We start from the raw sequence: 20,095 nt of genomic DNA, 5'->3' as shown, positions 1-20,095 counted from the left end.
GAGACAGGGTTTCTCTGTATAGCCCCTGGCTGTCCTGAACTCACTGTGTAGACCAGGCTGGCCTCGAACTCAGAAATCCGCCTGCCTCTGCCTCCCAAGTGCTGGGATTAAAGGCGTGCGCCACCACCGCCCGGCCCATTGCCTACTTTTTATTGCTATGACAAATGCCTGAAAAAAATAAAATAAAGCCTAACAAGTCAAGGAAGGAAAGGTATTCTGACTATCGATTTAAGGGTACAGTCCATTTGGAAGTCATGGATGTAGGTGTAGGCAGAGGGTCACATGTATCCATAGTCAGGACGCAGAGAGAGCCAAACACTGCTACTCAGATTGCTTTCCCGTTTTCACTCAGCCCGAGGCCCCCAGCCCATGGGTGGCACTTTCCCCACACAGGGTGGGTCTTCCTGCCTCACTTAACCTAATCTAGAAACCCCCTCACATGTTCTCATGACGACTCCAGATCCTGTCAGGTTGACAAAGTCAATCATGACATCGTTTGTACATTGACGAGAGTGTGGTGTTCTACTTTATAAGTAGTTCTAGCATCTTCCAGGAAGAAAGAACACAGAGAGACCAGGATGTTGGTTTCTTTCAGGCGTTGGTGTTGCCTGACTTCCTTTTGCCCTGTAGCCAGATTTGCTCAGAGTCCTCCAGTTCACTGCCTGGTCACAGCTGCCCTGCTGGCCTTCCTGTCTCTGCAATGGTGGCTACAATGGGGTCTCCTTGTGCCATCTGTGTCTTCCCAGTGCCTTATGTGGCCTGGTTTTCCTTTAATGTTCTCTTGTCCTGGGGTTGGTTGGTCCTCTGTTCCCTCTGTCCTGTTACCCCAGTGCACTTTGATTGAGCCTTATACACATCTTTCCCATGCTGTTGGTTCCCCTTAAGCTCATGCCACTCCAGAAGCATGAAGGCCGGGGCTCCTGAGAGGTGAAAGGTTCTCTTTGTGAGGCTTGGGGGTGGGGGGGAGAAGGTCAAGCCACAGCTTAGGTGGCACCTCTTTGAGCAGACTTTTACGATGGGGAAGAGATGCCTGCTTCTGTCTCAGCTTTTGTCTTGATGCCCCAGGGGAGTCCAGGGATGCTGGTTATCCATCAGGAGCTGGGGCGGGTGGTCATGTCAGGGAGAGGGCTGTGTTTATTGGATTTCATTTTGTCCTAAGACCAGACAGGCTGATTCCTTGAAGTGTTCTGCTGGTACCAGCTGGGCCTCCATTGATCAATTCTTTTTAGAGCATATCCAATGCATTGATAGATATAAAAGAAAGAGGATATTTGGCCAAGTGGATGAGATAGAAATTTGCCAAGTTCTAACTCACACTAGAAATGGGGGAGAAGCCACTCAGTATATGCCCGGTGTTCTCCATCTCACTGGCTGTATCTGTGTCTCTCCCCCACCACCCACTTCTTTTGGCTTCTTAATGCAAGTGTTCACTCCAGTACCCTGGCTGACCTGGAACTCTGGGAAATCCTTCTGACTCAGTTACTGGGATTCTGGGTTTCCAGGAGTAAGCTGTCACAGTCGGCTCTGTGTCTAGTCTCTGATCCCTGACTTTCCGTCCAGCTCCTGAGTCCTGGCTTCTGTTGTAGAAACTTCTCGACAGTGTCTCCCCAATGAGACGGAAAGCGGAACTTCTTGGGTGAAATTTTAAATAATCACCCAGCATCTGGTGGTTGATTTACGGCCTCAGCCAGCTGTGTTTCATTAACAACTAACTTGCCTTTGTTACCGGGAAGCAAACCATTAGTATTTTAGGGAATGTGCTACTTTTAAAACCAGAAAAAGTACTTACAGAGAGCACACTGGCCTTTCTCTCTTGGGGCACTTCATTCTTTAATTAAACGCTGGCTGAAGGCCCGGGATCTATTCTGCCTTAGAGTTCGAGTTTGGTTCTGAGCGCTGCTACTTAACACAGGTTCCCCTCCCCCCTCCTTGCCCTTGCAGGGCCAGACCGGTCATCACTGTGGATGTTTCCATCTTCCTGCCGGGCTCCATCAACATCACAGCGCCTCAGTGTCATGACGGACAGCAGCCCGTGAACTGCCTGAACGTCACCGCGTGCTTCCGATTCCATGGCAAGAACGTACCAGGAGAAATCGGTAATGAGTCACAGTGTCGGGACTCACCAGCCTTAGCGGGTTCGAGGTTACAACCTGGGGGATGTTCCAAGTTCCCTCTCCCTTTACGGCCCAGTGGGCTTTGCAGGCAGGGGGTCTGGTGGACTGGATACTCTTCCTCTGAGGCTCTTCCTTCTACTTCCCTGCTCATTTACATATTTCAGATTTCACACACCCTCCAGCTCTAGGACACATGACACCGAGGAGAATCACCTCCAGCATTCACACCCCAAATACGGGAGGACCAGGCCGGAACTCACTGGGCGGGGCAGAGTGTGGACTGGGCGGGGCAGAGTGTGGGCTGCTGAGACGGAATGCGTGAGCCTCCTCTGCAGGCACAGCTCCACGCATTAACACAAGGAGACAACAGGAATCTGGAGGCCCCCACTAAGCTTGTGGCGTCAATTAGGTACCTGGGGCGCACAGCTGACTTCGGGATGGAGATGTGAAGGTTTCCAGGGTTTAGGTTTTTAAGAGTGTGGCATTACTCTGGCATCTCAGGGAGTTTGGAAAAAGCTCTGACTTGGTTAGTATTCTTATACAGTCCAGGGAGATGATGCTGCCCACAGGGGGTTGGACCCTCCCAAATCGACCGTCAATCAAGAGCACTCTCTATTAGCTGTGACCACAAGGCAAACTGATCCGGACCACGCCTCAGTTGAGACTCCCTCTGATGACTCAGGCTGTGTCAACTTGAGAGCTGTAGCTAACTGTGGCCACTTCTGTGTGAGGTTTGTGTGCTATTTAAGTGTGAAAAGCACTACTCCGGAGTTCACACTTATGCACACACCCCAAACCTGCAAAACCACGCTCACATGTGTAGTTCCCTCAGCCAGGCTTTAGACATCCCATCCTATACATCAACATGCAGAACCCCCAGCTCTCATTGGCAAATTACCTCGATCAACCGGACAGAACAAACTCCACAATTAAACCTTCTACTTATTTATAAAGATTTTTTCTTTTAGAAAAGAAATTGCCACATTGAACATAACCATATGATAAGTTTGGGAGGGAGGATGCATGCAAGTTTTAAATATAGTCCATGAAAGAGGCTCCTTTAAGTTCTTACAGCTGTTGTTGGGGGTGTACACTTACCTTAGCCACACTTTCTCATCACCGTCTTCTTTCTGTCACCCTTGTTGTCGGAGACATCAGAGTCTTAATGGAAAGCCGTTTCTGGTCCGACCATGATAATTCGAATAGTTAACAAACGTTTCACAGGATCTGTAAGACTTTATTATGTTGGAGCTAGGGGTCAAACCCAGGCCGTCTTCCCTGATGAATATATGCCCACCACAGACCTATACCCCCAAACCCCGAATCTTAATTTTGTTACACATAAAAAACGATATTTTAGAGCTCTAGAAGAAATGCAAGCAGCAGTGCACGCTGATCCTTATTCAATAACCATTTACAAGCACCCAACTGGGCCCTGCACCGAAAACAGTTCTGTGCTGCAGGCCTGTAGCGAGTTCCCACTGCCCCGCTCCTGACGTGGTGGTAGACTCACTTCTATAGTCTTGCTCCCTGTCCTGGAAAGCGTGAATATGAGTGGCCTTTGGGATAGAGGAGAAACTGAGAAGTGAGTTTAAGGACAAGAAAGCCCAGAGTGTGAGATTCCAGGGCTGCGTGAGGAGACGGGGTGGAGCCTCTATGCTTTCTCAACCTGTGGCCCTTTCTGGGGACACAGTCACAAAACAGCTTTTCACAGATCACTAGGAAAAAAAAGTCTGAGGATCTGAGCTTGACCGTGGCCCTTGAAGGATTGAAAGGTTATGGGAAGGCAGGCTGTCGATGATGTGTGTCCCACAGGCAGTGAGGAGCCAGCTGGGCAGTGGACACGGGTGGGTGGCTTGGCCCCTGTGCATTCTCCATTCAGGTCATGTCTCTAGCCTCTGTCACATGGGTCATTGAAGACAAATGTCCCCTTTGCACTCTGAGGCTCTCGAGAGATCTTTACCATTTAGCACTCAGGTTGGGGCTCGGGTTATAACTGAGTCTTAAAGAAAGTGCTTAACATGCGTGTGCACATGGAAGAACTAAGATTCAGGTGTGGAGGATGTTGATATCCATGGGGCAGCAAGAAGTTCCCTTGTTTGTCTGTTGTAAGACGCTGTCCTCCGGGGACAACCACCATCATTTTATCTGAACAGTGGGGACTACTCAAAGTCCCGAGACGGGGGTTGTTGTCTGTTCCCTTAGAGAAGGGAGAAAAGGGAGGGCCTAGGACTCACCTGAGACTCCAGCCATATGCACCCATACCTCTCATAGCCACTTGTATGTCATTCTACCCTAATTGCACTTGGCTTCACAGTCTCTGGTATGCTGATGTGGCCGTGGAAGGTCACTGGGGAGGTGAAGACCATTCAGCTGTGGGAAAGTTGTTGTCTATGCTGGGGTGAGACTTTCCAGTGTGGCTGTTCTGGAGTCACCCACACTCCTGCAAGACCTCTTCATGCATGCTCTGTAAGTTAGCCCAATAATCCCACTGGCTCCCTGTTGAGAATAGGTTCTTTCCCCAAGTTGGACTTTAGGGGATCACAGTTTGTTCCAGGCTTTGCTCAGCCCTTGAACCCCTCTTGAGAGGGGTAAGCATTCGTTTACATCTCTTTAGGGAATGAGTTCCTGAACTATCCATTTTCTTCTGTCATTTGCTTGAAAATGAAGCACACCTCAATTAGAAATGGAGCCATCCGCCCAGAGAACAAGCTGGCTGTGGGGCAGAGAGTTTGGGAGAGAAAAATGGATGATTGTTCTAGAAATGTCATCATCAGTGAGGGAGGTAGCTTGCTGGAGCTGTGTAGGCCAGGGCCTGTGGTGGCTATCCCTCAAAATCAGCAAGAAGGAGACTCTTGGTTCCACAGAGCTAGGAAGACCGTGTCTCCAGGTAGAGGAAGGATAGGCCTCTCCAGGGCACAGGACCCTCCCCCAGGGTCATCTCTTAGGCCTCTGCATTCAGGACGCAGAGCTGGGGGCTCTGTATTCCTTCCCACTTCCATTTTGGCAGTGGAACTCTAACGATCCTGGGTGTTGTCTACGGACTGCCTGGTGATGCCTGTCTGGATAAGTGTTGTTTACCTGGTGATACCTGTGTAAAAAGGTCTTCTGGACACTTGGCATCAATGTATCCTGGGCTGTTTACCAACAGTTGGCTGCATCTGGGCAGCCCCATCTGGGCATCTAAATTACAGTCAAGGATGAGATCTTCCATGGCATCAGTCTGGTGGATCCTCAATCACATGACCTGTTTGGAGGATGGCTTTGGGAGACAGAGCAGCTGTGGCAGTCTTGTTCCCTTAGGCTACTGCTTTTTGTCCTTGGAACCTATCAGGCTTGGGCATGTATATCAACTGTCTCTTCCATCTCACTTCAGCAATGGGAAATCTCAGCTCTCTTTTGGTCCTAGGAGTATCAAGGTCAGCTTGTAGAGGGACAATGGTGACTTCTGGGGATACTGTGGGAAATGAGGTGTCCACAAGGGGTGAATTTGCCTTGGCCCAGGTAATAAGCAAAATCCAGTGAGGAAACAGATTGCCACAGTATACATTTTAACAGGATTTGACTCCTCTTGGAAGGGACTGAGCAGGCCAGAAGCAGCCGTAATTGTAGAGGACAACTGCCATGGCTGGGACCGAACCAGTAGCTAGCCAGCCTCTCAGATCAGCGGCTTGGCATCACCTGCAAGCTTTCTAGTTAGCCATGTATGTTCAAACTGAATGAGAACTCTGAGGTAGAACACAGTGACCTGTGTTTACCAAGCTTCCGAGTGGCCAGTCAAGGTTACACTCAGTTAACTCCTTCCTTGGGATTATCAGAACCTGAGAGTTTGCAGAAGGGACCCTGTGCAACTCTGACCCAAATCTTTCAGCAGAGAGCATTGGGTGATGCTACTCGCCCCTCTGAGAAAGTACAACGAGGGCTTTGCGTCATGGAGAAGAAACTATGGAGTTGAATTATGGCCGTTGGAGCCAGCTGCCATGAAAAAAAAATAGTTGTTGGTTAAGCGGATGAATAAGCAGGGAGGACCAAGGCCTTCTTTCCCCTCCAGCCTCGCAGGCTCCCGTCTCTCTCTCTCCCCTCTTATTATTGGCAGAACTTCACAGGGAGCTGTTGGCAAAACAGGTTTGTGGGCTCCCAACCCCAGAGTCACAGCAGAGTGGGCAGTGGGCTTGGAACTGAGAATCACGGGCTTCATAAAACAGGAGAGAAGCATCCGGGTTTATAGGGGATCTGAAGGATGAGGCCATGTTCCTACGCCAGAGAGCACTGTTCTCAGAGGACACTCTCCGTGCTCACCCTGCACTCTGGAGGCATGGAGGTGGGAAAATGAGCCTCATCTGTGTTATTTTGGGCTCTTGGATCAGCAAAGCATGAGGAAGCTCTGCCAGACTCTGTGCTCAGCCCTGGGCACAGAGCACAGACTCACATTCTAGCGGGAGGGGTCTCCTCACTTGCCCTTCTAGACACGTGCCAAGTGGCATGCCGGCCGGCTTCCCACTCTGGCAGCAGACAGCCCCACGAACAGGTTTATCCCATGTTTCACTAAGCAATTTCAAACAAGAGTTCAAACACTTCCTCCTTGGCTGCTTGTAGCTTCGTAGAGCCTCCTGGCTGCCACAAAAGAGAAGTGAGTGTTGTAACCAAGAGTGATTGCCCCCTTACCCATAGGCTGTCTCTCTAGCTAGACCATAGGCTTGTCTTGGTGGTCATAGACTTGCCTGTCTACAGGCTGAGAAATGGGGTTCAAGACGTTTTCCCTAACATCAGATGAAAACCAGGAAGGGCTGAGCCCCATGAAGTTGCTTTTCCCATTCTGCTAGTTCAGGGATTGAATCCAAGGTTTCAAGTATGCTACAAAAACCCTCGACCACTAGTCTGTGTCCCCAGCCCGTGTTTTGCGCTCTGACCCTCTACCCTCACGTTTCCCTGGCTTACAGACAGACAACCTGACAAAGCTTTGTATGAGCAGGGGCTCTATTACTGCCTGCAGCCAGGCTGTAGATCACAGTCCCCGAGGATGGCCCTCAGGTTACCCACAGGCATAGCAGAAATACAGTTGGAAGCAGATACTTGGTGCCTGCAAACCTTTTTTTCCCCAAAGTTAGAGGTGGTATATCTACTCTGGAAAGCTTTTTGCATGAAGAGAATATTCTCAAAGCTTCTGATCCCCTGAAGTGTAGGGATGAGAAAGGGAAAGTCCTGTCATGGAAGGAACGGGGTTACCTAAGAAACTACTTACTGCCAAGTAAATATCGCCTTCTTTGGAGGAGGAGAGAAAGAATTAAGAAAAGCTAACAAAGTAGAAATGTCCCTTTCCCACCTCTCCTGGGATGTGCCGAGGGAAACTGAGTGACGCTGGAAGGAGGTGCAAGTCAACTTTTACAGCTGAAACCTTGTTCTGATGGAGATTTGGGAATGATTTGGTGTTGGCTGGGACAGACCAGAGCCCCTGTTGATTCAAGACAGCTGGTGCTCTCCCGGCCCAAGCCCATGTGGGGGGCCTTTGGGAACCAGCTCTGGGGCAGGGATGGGAGGGGCATGACTGGGGACGGTCAGCTTTTCCACCACATGACATCATTCGACATGGCATAGACACAAACTGCCAGAAGGAAGAACTTGATGTGTCATATGCTGTGGGAACCAACGCTAACCGGAACCAGCATCCTCCTGGGCTGGGGCTTTTCAGGGCTGGCTTGCATTAGGGGTTTTGCTGCTGAGGCACCACCCGACCCCAAGCAAGCTGATTGGCTCCAGCCTCACATGTGTAGGGCATTTGAGTGGGAGCTATTTAAAGCTGGAGCGCAGAGGGCTTCAGAGTTGACTGTTTCTTCTTACTTCTGGCAGCTCCCAGACTCTCCTCACTCAAGAGTTTCTTCATGGTGAATCTTGTTTGTTTCTAGAAGGGAGAGTCTGATGTAGAATCAACTTCTATATACTTAAAAATGTCAAGATAAATTTCATAGCTGGAAGAAGACAGCTCTAGAGAGGAAATGATTACTCTTGACTATTGGATAACCAGGTCTGTCTGGTACAGTGTCTGGGATCAAGCACTTGAACACTGAAGAAAAATCTGCTAGGCTAAGGGGTTGGCTCCCACATGCCCCCCCCACACACACACCTAGAGCAGAGCCACTGTCTCATCCATGACTCGGTTGTTTGAACTGCAGCCTCCTCCCCTTCCACGAGTCTCCAGAATCTTCAATAGTGACGGCAGTGATACTTTGAGCAGTAGATACTTACGAAGTACCCTGCACAGCTCTGGGTGTGCACAGAAAGCCAAAGTCATTCCCCTATTCTGACTTGCCCTGTATTAATTTAAGATCTCCCCCGATAGACTCCCAAGACAAAGGTCTCAGGGCACACCTTGGCAGAGGGCTGAAGCTGCCGTTTAGGTCTGTAGGTAGGCTAGATGCAAAACTCCTTTTAATTGGGATACAGAGAGATCTGAGGGGTTTTCTTCTTAAGATGTTCAAACTAATGCAGTCCACCCACATTATGGATTCTGTTTTGTTTCATTCAAAGTTTAATAATTTAACTGTCAAACTCATTTTAAAAGACCCTTACAGAGGTGTGCAGTTCTGTGCTTGACTGGGTACTGAGGTCCAACCAAGTTGGCACATAAATTAGTCATTCTAGCAAACTAAATAGAGGCTGTATGACTAAGCACGTCACCACTATGGGTCCATTAAATTCAGTCCTGTTGGAGAATCTCATGCTTCAGTGTGAGGTGCCCTAGGTGCAAAGAAACCACTGTCCACCTGCTGGGTGCTGCTTGGAGTCCTGACTTCTCCCATGAACTGGAGAAGTACCTTAGTGGAGACAGAGAGGTTGGAAAAGGCCAAGAGGATATGTGTTGGAATCCACACCTTCCGTCCTGTCTTCCTTCCATTCTCTCTGAGCTCATCTGGCTGGATCGCCAGGGTTTGCTGCCCCATCCAATTTCCTTTTCCTGGGGGAAATGGACAACCCTCACTTGTCAGCCAGGAGGATGGCTGGACAGGGGCTGGTAAGACCATGAAGCTCTAGCCATAGCCTCTGACTTGACCAAGCAGTGGGCATCTCCAGATGTAATCTTACTAAACAGCATTTTGATACTCGCTTCATTTAAACGTAACCTTTCATACTCTTGGGTCGTTGCTGCCTGAAGTCAACAGTAGATTGGCTTAGAGTTTGACTGTGGACCTCGGTCTGTGCTTGGTTCCACCACTGCTGTATTTAGAGAGTAAGAGGTTTCAGGTCAGATGAGGCTGAAAAATTAAGTTCTCAGACTGTGTGGTAGGAATAGCCGGACTAAATCTGAAGAAGTCTTGATTCTGCTGAACAGTGGATGGCTCTTGGGCTAGACTATTTTCCCTTTTGAAGCCTCAGGTCCCTTTGTCTCAAAAATGAAGGTTTTGCACGAGCTGACCTAGAGGATTTCTTCAAGCCTTGGCAGTCTATACATAGAGTCCACTTGTAACATCTTTCTTCTACCCTGTGTTTTCTCTACTAAAGTATTTTCCTTAGAATATCCCAGGATGATCCATGTCCTGCGTCCCTCCTGGTGACCCAGCTTTGCCTTGGAAACCAGCTGCTTGTTAGAATATGCGAGTTAGGGCATCATAGCCTTCACTGGCTAGGAATCTGCCTTCTGGGCATGATGGGTAGCCATAATATGGCAGAGGCCCAGGAAAGCCATTAGATATAGCAAAATTATCCCAAGGCGCAGCCATGGACAGCTGTCAAATCACCTTTCTCCCTCCCTGTTCAAGCTTCTCTTGGTCGCGGGTCTCTTTGATGTTGTTTAAGGACATAGTCGGTCCTGTGGGTTGGCCTCACCATATTTAAACACTGGCCAGGCATTGGCTTTCGGTGGCTCAGCTTCTGACAGATGAGTATGTGAAGATGGCTTGGGGTGGCTCGTGACCTCTCCAGTGGTCAGCTATCTCATCTGGTTATTTTAGGGGCAGACGTTATTGTTTGTCTACCATGGAAAACTATACTTCCTGGAGCTAGACAAATGGTTCAGTGACTGGAGTTTCTAGAAGACCCAAGTTCGGTTTCCAGTACCCAAGCTGGGCAGCTCACAGCCACCTGGGCCTCCATTCTCAGGAGATCTGATGCCCCATTGTAGATCCTAGAGCACTTGCTTTCATGTAGCATGCAATCACATATGCACACATAATAAATAAAAAAAAAACCTTTAAGAAAAAATACAATAACCTCAGAACCCACAAAAGAGTTAAAAAATAAAATGACTTACAGAGGAGGCTGGCCCCTGCTGCAGAGAACAGGGCTGTAGATCTGCTGCTGGGGGAGATCAGTTAGAAAAACATCCAGCTGGCTCTTTACTTACAGACCCCAGAGTGATGGAGGCAAGGTCTACTGGGTTTACCTGGCATGTATTTAGCGTCATAGTATCCTGCTTCCTTTTTACATTCTATTCTGTATGCAGGCCACTCTTCTGTCTGGCATTGTCCTCTCAGGTACAGGGGCTGAGTTTTCAGAAGAGAAGCACCATGTAGCAGCCACTATGACCAAAGTCTTTTTGGAAGGATGGGCACCCTGACAGTAAAGCCATCCCCAGCCTGTACCTCAATTTCTAAGTATGGGGCTTTATGACAGTAAACTTATTTTTTGTCTGGGTATTGACTGATACCTCATTCCACCGCGGATAACACACAGTCGGAGAAGGTTCGGCATTTGTGAGAGATAGGGAATTATTGCAAAGCAGTTGTTCCCTGTATCACATCATATGGTTCAATAAAAGTCACTTCCATGATGTTAATCCCTTCTAGTTATGTTTGACAGGCTTGCTATGATGCTGGCCTATCAGAATAGCACCGTACACACGATAAAAGTAATCATTGACTGTATCCATATTGGTGGTTCTGTTGGCATCTCACAAAGACACGGGGTTTGAACAAGGATGAACCATAAGTCTGATGTGCACAGAATCCCTAGGAAGATAGGTCATCCTGGGTCTACCATAGCCTGACTATAGGCTTCTGGGAAGTTCTGGATGTGGGCTGCAGGGCAGTTTCCTATACTGTGTGAACTGTGCATAAGCTCTCCACAGGACTGTGGGGCTTAGCGTCTCGGCACTCTATGTCCATCTTTGCTGACATCTTTGGCCCTTATTTACTATCAGGTCTGAACTACAATCTGACGGCTGATGTGGCGCAGAAGGAGAAGGGCCAGCTGCCCAGAGTCTATTTTGTGTTGCTGGGAGAGACTGCAGGGCAGGTCTCAGAGAGGCTGCAGCTGACACACATGGACGAGGTGTGTCATCACTACGTGGCCCACGTCAAGGTCAGTCTCTTCTTTTTAATCCTCCAATTCTGATCTCTACAGATGGTCATTTGGAAGTAGCATGAGCTACTTTTGTTTCATTATGTAGCCTCTGACTGCCCTGATTCTACCACATAATATGCATTTCTTCTTTTAAACTTAAAAGCTGACATCTTATTTATGTTTAATTCCATTTGGAAACATTGTTGCGTTGTGGAAGGGTGCACACCTGCCCTGGTGCCTATGTGCGGGAACCCGTCTGTGGAATTGGTTCTGTTCTCTGCCTCTAGACAGTTCTGAGGATTGAACTCCTGTCATCAGGAGTACATGGGGTCTGCCACCCACTGAATCATCGCACTGGTCCCCTTTACTTATTGTGCTTCCTCAGCCTCTGAGAAGGGGTAGAGGATGGCAGGAGAGCAGCGACAGTCTCTGACTGTGCCTTGTTCTCTTGGGAAGTTTCCAACCTCTCTGAGACTTGGTAGACACGGGGGAAAGTTTCAGAAGCCATGCTCTGTCTGGGTCTTCGATTGCATCCTTCTGGACGCCCTTCTTAGTGGTCTACTGCATGACATAGTAACTCACAGTCAGAGATGCATTTAAATACTGGTTGGGTAACACATTTTGTATCCCAACCACTTGGTAGGAATGGGCAGAGGATCATGAGTTCAAATTCTACCCAGGTGACTTAAAGAGTTGCAGCTTAGTTTGGGCTTATATGGTCAGACCCTACCTCAAAGGAAAATCGATTACTTTCTATTTATTTTAGGAGTGCATTTTGTGGGGGTCTCTTCCCCTCCTCCAAATATACTTCCAAATGGTTTTCTCTTCTTGAAATTATTTACTGAATAAGTTTTCATGAAATTCAGGAAGCCAGGCTTTGGTGATAAGAGAGGCCACTGCCCAAGGAAGGAGGAGATTTGGCCCTGCTTACTGATGTAGAATGGTCAGCCACTGACCCATAGGTAGATCGAGAGAGCAAAGGTGGACAGACTCATGGCTCGGGCAGTTGGTGCAATGCCTATGGGTGTAGGGTTGAATCTCACAGACCCCAGTGTGGATCAGTTGTATGAGCACTGTGTGGGATTCTCTGCCTCTCTAAAATATACATGCAACAGTCACCCTGAAAGTCGTCATTAGCATCAACATTACCCAGAGCAGCATGGCAATCCCAGCATTTGGTAGGAACAGGCAGAGGATCATGAGTTCAAATTCTGCCCAGGCGACTTAGATAGTTGCAGCTTAGTCTGGGCTTTTATGGTCAGACCCTGTCTCAAAACAAAACAAAAGAGAAATATTGCACAGTGACTATGAAAACTTTGCATGGAGTCCGGTGGAGATTCTCAGGCTTATCAGTCTTTGGTTGGGACATATATAATTTCCAACATTCTACATAAGCATAAGTTTTGTTTAGTTTGACTAATATTGTTAGCCGTAGACGTCTAGCAGATGGGAATCTGTAGATTGAAGTGTTTTCCCGCTGTTGCCTTGTTGGGGTCAGAGTCACATAGTAACAGCTGCGTCTAGGCTGTGTGTAGAGCATGGCTTCCACGCCTGGCCTAGAGCCCATGAGCTCATAACCTGAGATGCTTTGCCCTGGGGCTGGGCTCTGCCTTCTGCCAGACTCATGTCAGGGCTTGCCCAGGCCAGCTGCCCTTGGCTTGGGCTGCTGGCCACTTAGAAAGCCACCCATGCTCTTGCTAAGCCTACCCTGCCCTTCTTGATCTTAGATTCCTTTGGTTTGCGAGTGAGGGTGTGGGCTGCTCAGGAGAGGCTGGAGTGCAAGCCTCAAGATGTATCAGATGGCTATGTTTGGCACTTGCTAGGGCGTGGGGCTTCCTTGTGCTAAGTCTGCACCACAAATCTTTTCCTTTGAGGCTCTTTGCAACTTCTTGCCTTTGGCTGAAAATGTCATAGCAGATGGATCATACCAACGAGAAGTCATCACTGCAAGACAGAGCCTCAGAGAACCTGCTGCCGGCCTTGGCTAAGTGCATTCGGGAATAGCAACGGTGAAGTAGAGGCTGGCCCAGAACTGTCTCTGTGGTGGTCTCTGAGGAAGGCTATCCCAAAGCTTGGGCTAGCCCCTTCTGTTATAAGCATTTACCAGATATAACAAATAGAAACATAAGATTTCCCATTGAATTTGGATTTTAGATAAACAGGTTTTTGTTGTTGTTGTTTTATTATTCACCTGATTTTTATTGAATATTTTATTTACATTTCAGATGTTATCCCCTTACCCCATTCCCCCCCAACCCCACCCAGGAACAGATTTTTTTTTTTAACATGTGTACAATGTCCCCTCTCTTAGCAGCTTCTCTTTCTGAGGTATCAGTCACTATAGGTCCTTGAGGTCCAGTAGGATTATATCGAAAAAAAAAAAAGTCTAAAAATAATAAATGTTAAGTAACTTTTACCAGAGGATATTGTGCATCCATTTTTAGTTCTTTCCTTGTCTAATTTATGAACTTTAAGTATCATTTAATGGTTGATATTATTTGCAGTTTCATATAACCACAGAATATCTAGGAACACATCCCTGTGCATAAGGGGACTTGGCATCACCCAGATTCTGTGTGGGGTGCTGTGGTGGTTACTGCTATTAAGAGACTTGATACAGGGCAAGGCTCCAGGCACACCTGTGAGGGATAACCTAAACTGGGCAAATTGAAGTGGGAAGACACACCCTAAAATTAGGCAACACCATCCTCCAAGCTAGGGCCCTGTACTGCATAAAAAGAAAGAAGTGAACTGGGTACCTGCATCCCTCTCTCTCTCTGCTTCCTGACCAGATGCAGTGTGATCCTCTTGCCTCAAGCTCCCACGACCAGGATGTCCCTACCCTGGTGGACTGTGCACTTAAACTGTGAGCCGAAATAAGCCCCTCTTCCTCTAAGACTGCTTGCTAGGCATTTTGGTCATAGTGAGATATAGAGTAGTTGATACTGATACCAGATACCTATAAAAAAAAATATCAGTTTGTTTTGAGACGGTCTTACCCTGTCGCCTGCGCTGGGTTGAAATTCACATGTCTCCCAGGCTTGCTTCAAACTCAGTCCTTCTGGCTCAGCCTCCCAAGTGCCAAGATTACAGGCGTGAACTGCCACAACACTCTGAAAATTCACATTTAGCTCACCAATGGCATGTCTAGTGAGCCCCATGTGAGACTTCCAGTGACCTCCACAACAGGGCTTCTCAGTCAAAATGTAGCTGATAAGAGCAGAAACTGAGGTCTGGTTAGAACAGTTTGCAGACTGAGGTTGGGCCTCCTGTGTATGGATATTTGGGGTTTTCTGGGAGAGAAAGCAGACCTGCTTTAGCGGATTGGTACTTTATAGGTACTGTTTGGCTGTTCTACACAGGCAGATGAGGCGGTGAGATATACCAGAAAGAGACATAATTCCAAGAAACACTCAAGGCAGTGAATAAGCTGTCTTCTACAGTTACTACCTGTACCCTAACAGAAGACTCGGGGAATGATAGATTATTTGAGTGAGAAGAAATGTTAATGAGCTAGCTAGCTGTCCCCACTATGGCACAGCTGGCCTGGGAGCTCACAGCCATAGCCCCATGGCCTACAGGGGTTGTGGGAAAACAGCTGGGAAGGCTGTGGCTTATGTGAGGGGTTGAGATAGGGCAGCAGGAGTGGGGGAGGGGCTGCGGCTGTGATTGCTTCCCAGCCTGGGGGGATAGACTGGAATCTGAGAGTCAGGGCTGAAGGACCGCAACAGGGTCTCTACTGCACAGGCCTGGTGCTCAGCTCTGCAGACAAGTCACGGAAGATAAATGCAAACGTCCGGTCTTATCACACACCATATGGCCAGCAGACAGGCCGGCACTGGGGCCACGTGTGTTTTGTTTAGGCTATCTTTAGGCATTTTTCTTTCTGTCTTTAAGCCTATTCAGTACTCTCTTGTTTTCTTTTCTGCTTTCTCCCCCTAAGTTTTCGCTCCATATATGGTGATATTCTCCACTGCGGAGACTGGCTTGGACCAATACCTGCCTCCTGAGTTAGCTGTGTGGTACCTTGCTCTGCTCCTGAAGGGATCTCTGGGGAGGTTCCACCTTTGCAGCAAGACACATCCTCCTCTTGGGGCAGTGCTGACACTGTGTCAGTGGCTGCCTTGATTGATCCCCAGATGTCATGGGCCCCACTTATCTTTCCCCTTTCCTGAAAACCAGTCTAGCTTTGAAGGTAGCCCCCTCCCCTACTGTCCAGTGGTCTGGAGATGTCACAGGTAAAACCCAGAGCACTTCCTCTTGGCTTCTGGGCTCTCAAGCACTCAGCCTCAGTTTACCCTTCTCTCTGAGCTACCTGGCTCGATGCTTTTCCACCATGACCCTTGGGCTCTTGCTGCTGTCTCTAACCCTTCAATTATGTTAGGTCTAGTTCTTGTGTCCGCATCGAGCCCTGCACCTCCTGCCTGCTCTCTGAATTCTTGCTGTTTCAAGACCCCACCCCCTACATGTTTGCTTTTATAATTTCTCTTTTACCCAGATGACTTTTAGCGCTTTTGTACAGTAAGAGGGGCAGTGCCCTTGTGTAAACAGAAAACCAATCATTGCCCAACCCAGAAGGCAACTTCAAAAAAAACAAAACCAACCCACTGAAGTCAGGACATGGTTGTGGAATTCTGGTCAGTTCCTAGTCTCTGCAGAGGCGCCTACCCACCCTGTGTGTTGAAAAGGGAAATTACCAGAGCTGGAGAGAATTGAAAACGTTAGGATACCGCAGTGGTGTGCTCCCCCAGTGCCATCAGAAGGATGATTAGGGAGTTGACCAGGAGGTAACTTTTTAAATTGATGGTCCTTTTATGGAGCCATGCCGAGTGTCATTGACAGCACATACATCAGCCTACACGGCAGCCTTTGTCATATTCTGAGTAACATGACTCTTCCCTTGTCATCTGATGAATGTCTCACTGTCTCTGAGGGCTCCGTCTCACCACAGGTCAGCCCCAGTTATGGTCCCAGGCCGTAAGGAACCTCCCTCATGTTCCTGCCTTCTGGAAATGGTTCCCCAGCAGACTCCCGCTTTGGGATAGTAGGCTCAGAATAAATACCTAGAACGTGGAATCATGTTGGAATAACTAACTGGGCTAGACAGAGCCTGGGATCACAAGGCACTTCTGTTACAGACCGGAGCTCGTAGCTCTGAGAAACCAGTAAGTGCTGTTAAGAGAAGGTGGGAAGGATAGCTTGAGACAGGAACAAACATCCTGTGACTACTCTGATAGGTGGTGTCACCTAGACCAGCAGTGGCTACTCCCAGGGAAGAACCCAGGGAAGTGTGTCCTGAACTATGCATTAGATGGAGTGGGGACAGGCCAGTGAGCAGCCTCCAGGAACCAGGAAGCCACAATGATGGGGATGGGGGGAATCCTAACCCTGATGCCTGCCCTTCCCTCCCCTCTGTGAGGGTCAGTAATGCCCTCCAGAAGCCCTCAGGGGTAACTGAGGGCTGGTGAGAGGCTCAGCAGGTAAAGACACTTGCTACAGAGCCTGACAATCTGAGCTTGACCCTTGGGTTCACATGGTGAAAATTTCTAACTTCTGAGATTTGTCCTCTGACTTCCATGCTTTAGCCTTAGCATGCACATGCAGTGTTCATACACGTCATGTGTGCCAACCCCCTCTCACACACACACATACACACAAATATAAAAAGAAAACAGAACTAGCCACTGATCTGTCCAAGAGCCTAGCATAGTGATTAATGGTAAAAGCAAACCTAGGAAAAACCCACAAGGACAGGACTCTAAAGTGCTTTGGCCATTCTGGGAAGTCACAGTTCTCTTTGAAATGGCTCTAATATGTTTCACGGAGGGGCTTGCAAGGGGACTTCCATCAAGTTTCTGTGGCCCCTACTTGTAGGAACAGGTGCCCCCCCGGGCCTGGCAGGGTCTTACACTGGTCAGTGCTGTCCTGGGCTGAGATCACACCTTGGGCTCTGTCCACGTGTCTGGGTCTACTCCCACTCTCACATCCTATAAAGCACCTGAGAGCTCTCAGCTCAGTCACATGCTGAGTCTGCAGAACAGCCATGGAGTGGTGGTTCTCAGGTTTGGGAGAGCTCACACGCACACACACACATACACACACAGACACACACAGACACACACAGACACACACACATATGTACACATTCATATACACTCACATATACACACATACACTCACACTCACATACACACTCACATACTCTACATACACATACACAACACATACATACATACATACTCACACACACATACATACACATAAACACACATAAACACGTATATACACATACATATACATACACAATACACACACACACGTGTACACATTCATATGCACACACTCACATACACACACACTCACATTCACATATACATATACATAGACATGCACACATTCATATAATACACACTTATATACACACACACTCACACACACATATACACACATTCACAGACATGCACACATTCATATATACACACTTATATACACACTCACACACACATATACACACATTCACAGACATGCACACATTCATATACACACACACACAAGCACACACATACATACTTATGTACTCATACACTCACACATGCACATACACACAGACTTAAACATACACACATACACACTCACACACAGTCACACACACACATTCACACACACTCGCTCACATACTTGTTAAAAAGCAAAAGTCAAGGAAAGGACATTCAGTTGCAGTGAAGAACTCTTATGTGAGAAATAAAAGAAAAAACAAGCAAAGGTTTTTCCTTTTCTGGAGAAATAATAGCTCAAAGCCAGCCATTTTGATAACGCAGAGAGATGGCTGAAAATTTTTAAAGCTGTACGGTTTGGCAGGTTCGAGACCTAGGGGCATTAGAGAAACATAGTTAAGTTTTTGAAAACCATTCTAAGAAGTGTAGAAGGAAAGAATGTCTCTCAGCCTCTTCTATCCCTACAGCAACTGTTTTCAGTTTCTTAGACTGATCCTGCAAATACTTGCTAATATATTTAGAAAGCTATGGCACCTCCTGGAAGATAGCAGGCTACAGTGCACTGTGGAAAGCTCCCTTGCCTCCAACTGCCTGGAGTGTGGACTTCAGCACCTCTACGTCTGATGGAGCGCTGGCAAAGAACAGACTACTCAGAACACGTTAGCATGGGTGACCTCCAGAAGCGTTGTCTGAAGACACCAGATGCAGTAGGCTACCTGCTGTCTGCTCCCATCTGCGTGACATTCTAGAAAAGCCCACTTAATGAGCCAGAAGGCTGATTGGGGGTTTCTGGAGGCCAAGGGTTTTGGAGAGAGATGACAGTCACTAGCACCAAAGACAAATGAGACTTTCTGGGGAGGGACACATTTTAGATCATGGCTGTGTGAGCAGATCCCGTTACTAAAGCTCATTGGCATGTAGATTGAAGTGCAGGGTTGGCATATATAAATTACATTTCCACCAAACGTAATTGATTTGTCGCATAGTCACAGCACAGAGGTGTCATTATGGCATGCGGATTCCTGGTGTGCTTAGAGATTTTCCCCACAGCCATTCTGTTGGGTTCCTCTTCTTCTACCTCCATGCCCACAATGTGTCCCTTCCATTAAATAATGTCCCCAAGATTCCATGTAGAGGGGGCCCTGTGACGCTTGTCCTGCTGACACGGCTTATCTCAGTGTAATGATTGATCTCCACTCCTGCCAGTCCCCAGTGTTCTGGTTTGCTGTCTGCAGTTGTAACAAAATACTGACGGAAAGCAACTTGGGAAGGGAAGGGCTTATGTGGCTTACAGGATTCGGCCCATCAGTGAGGGAAGTCAGGGGAGGAACTCAGAGGTGGGAACTGAAGCAGAAGCCATAGAGGGTTGCTGTGCACAGACTTGCTTCCTGAGGCTTGCTCAACTGCCTTTCTTATACAGCCCTGGCCCACTTGCCCAAGGCTGGCTCTGCCCACAGTGGGCTGGACCCTCCCACATCAATCATTAATCCAGGCAATGCCCCACAGACACGCCCACAGACACGCCCACAGGCCAGTCTGCCGAAGGGATCCTCGGAGATTGAGTTTAAGTGAGTCTATGGACAAAACTGTAACAAACTGCACTATCTGAGTTTGCTTTATTTCGCTCAATACACTCACAAGCTCTTAACTGCTGATACCCTCTCCCATCTGTGCATACTCATTTTTAAAAGTTTTAAACTTTTGCTTGTTTTTCTTTCTTTGCTGTTTTCGTTCTTGTTTTTCTTTTGAGTCCCAGTCTCAGGTAGCCCAGGATGTCTTCTAACCCACTGTTAGCTGAGGCTCTCCTGGGACTCCTGATCTTCCCGCCTCCACCTCTCAAGAGCCAAAGTCACTGATGCGTATATCATAATGCCTAGCTATCTTCTTTTGTTTTGGCCGACATTTCTTCTTTTGGAAGAAATGGAAATCTGGCAGTCAGCCTGGTTCCTCTACGAGGCCCTTTAGAATGTAATGCAGTGTGTTTGGGGGGAGCATGAGGTTTGATAATACAGAAATTGCCATTAGGCCTTTGATAGTTAACTTCCCTCTGGAAACAATTCTTAGGACAAAAAAAAATTCCACATCATTCTGGGTGGCAGTCACAGGAGCAGGCAGCACAAACTGGGCATCTAGGATGTGATGGTCACTGCCCGTTACAACTTGTGAAATATTCACTGCCATTACTCTATTATCATGCATAGGAAATAAGGT

General features: G+C 47.9%; 1 protein-coding gene across 1 annotated transcript in view; it reads left to right on the top strand.

The window, feature by feature from the left end:
* Positions 1-20,095, top strand: part of Itga9 (integrin subunit alpha 9) — a 246,687-nt gene that overhangs the window by 79,147 nt on the left and 147,445 nt on the right. The window contains exons 14-15 of the mRNA XM_028767293.1: positions 1,942-2,096; positions 11,248-11,408. Of these exons, the coding sequence (XP_028623126.1) occupies positions 1,942-2,096; positions 11,248-11,408 (316 nt within the window). The remainder of the gene's footprint in view (positions 1-1,941; positions 2,097-11,247; positions 11,409-20,095) is intronic.

Source organism: Grammomys surdaster, unplaced genomic scaffold, assembly GCF_004785775.1.
Source record: "Grammomys surdaster isolate TR1022 unplaced genomic scaffold, NIH_TR_1.0 172, whole genome shotgun sequence".
NCBI classification, from domain to species: Eukaryota; Metazoa; Chordata; class Mammalia; order Rodentia; family Muridae; genus Grammomys; species Grammomys surdaster.
The sequence above is the reverse complement of the archived record's forward strand: the minus strand, read 5'-3'. Positions and strand labels throughout refer to the sequence as shown.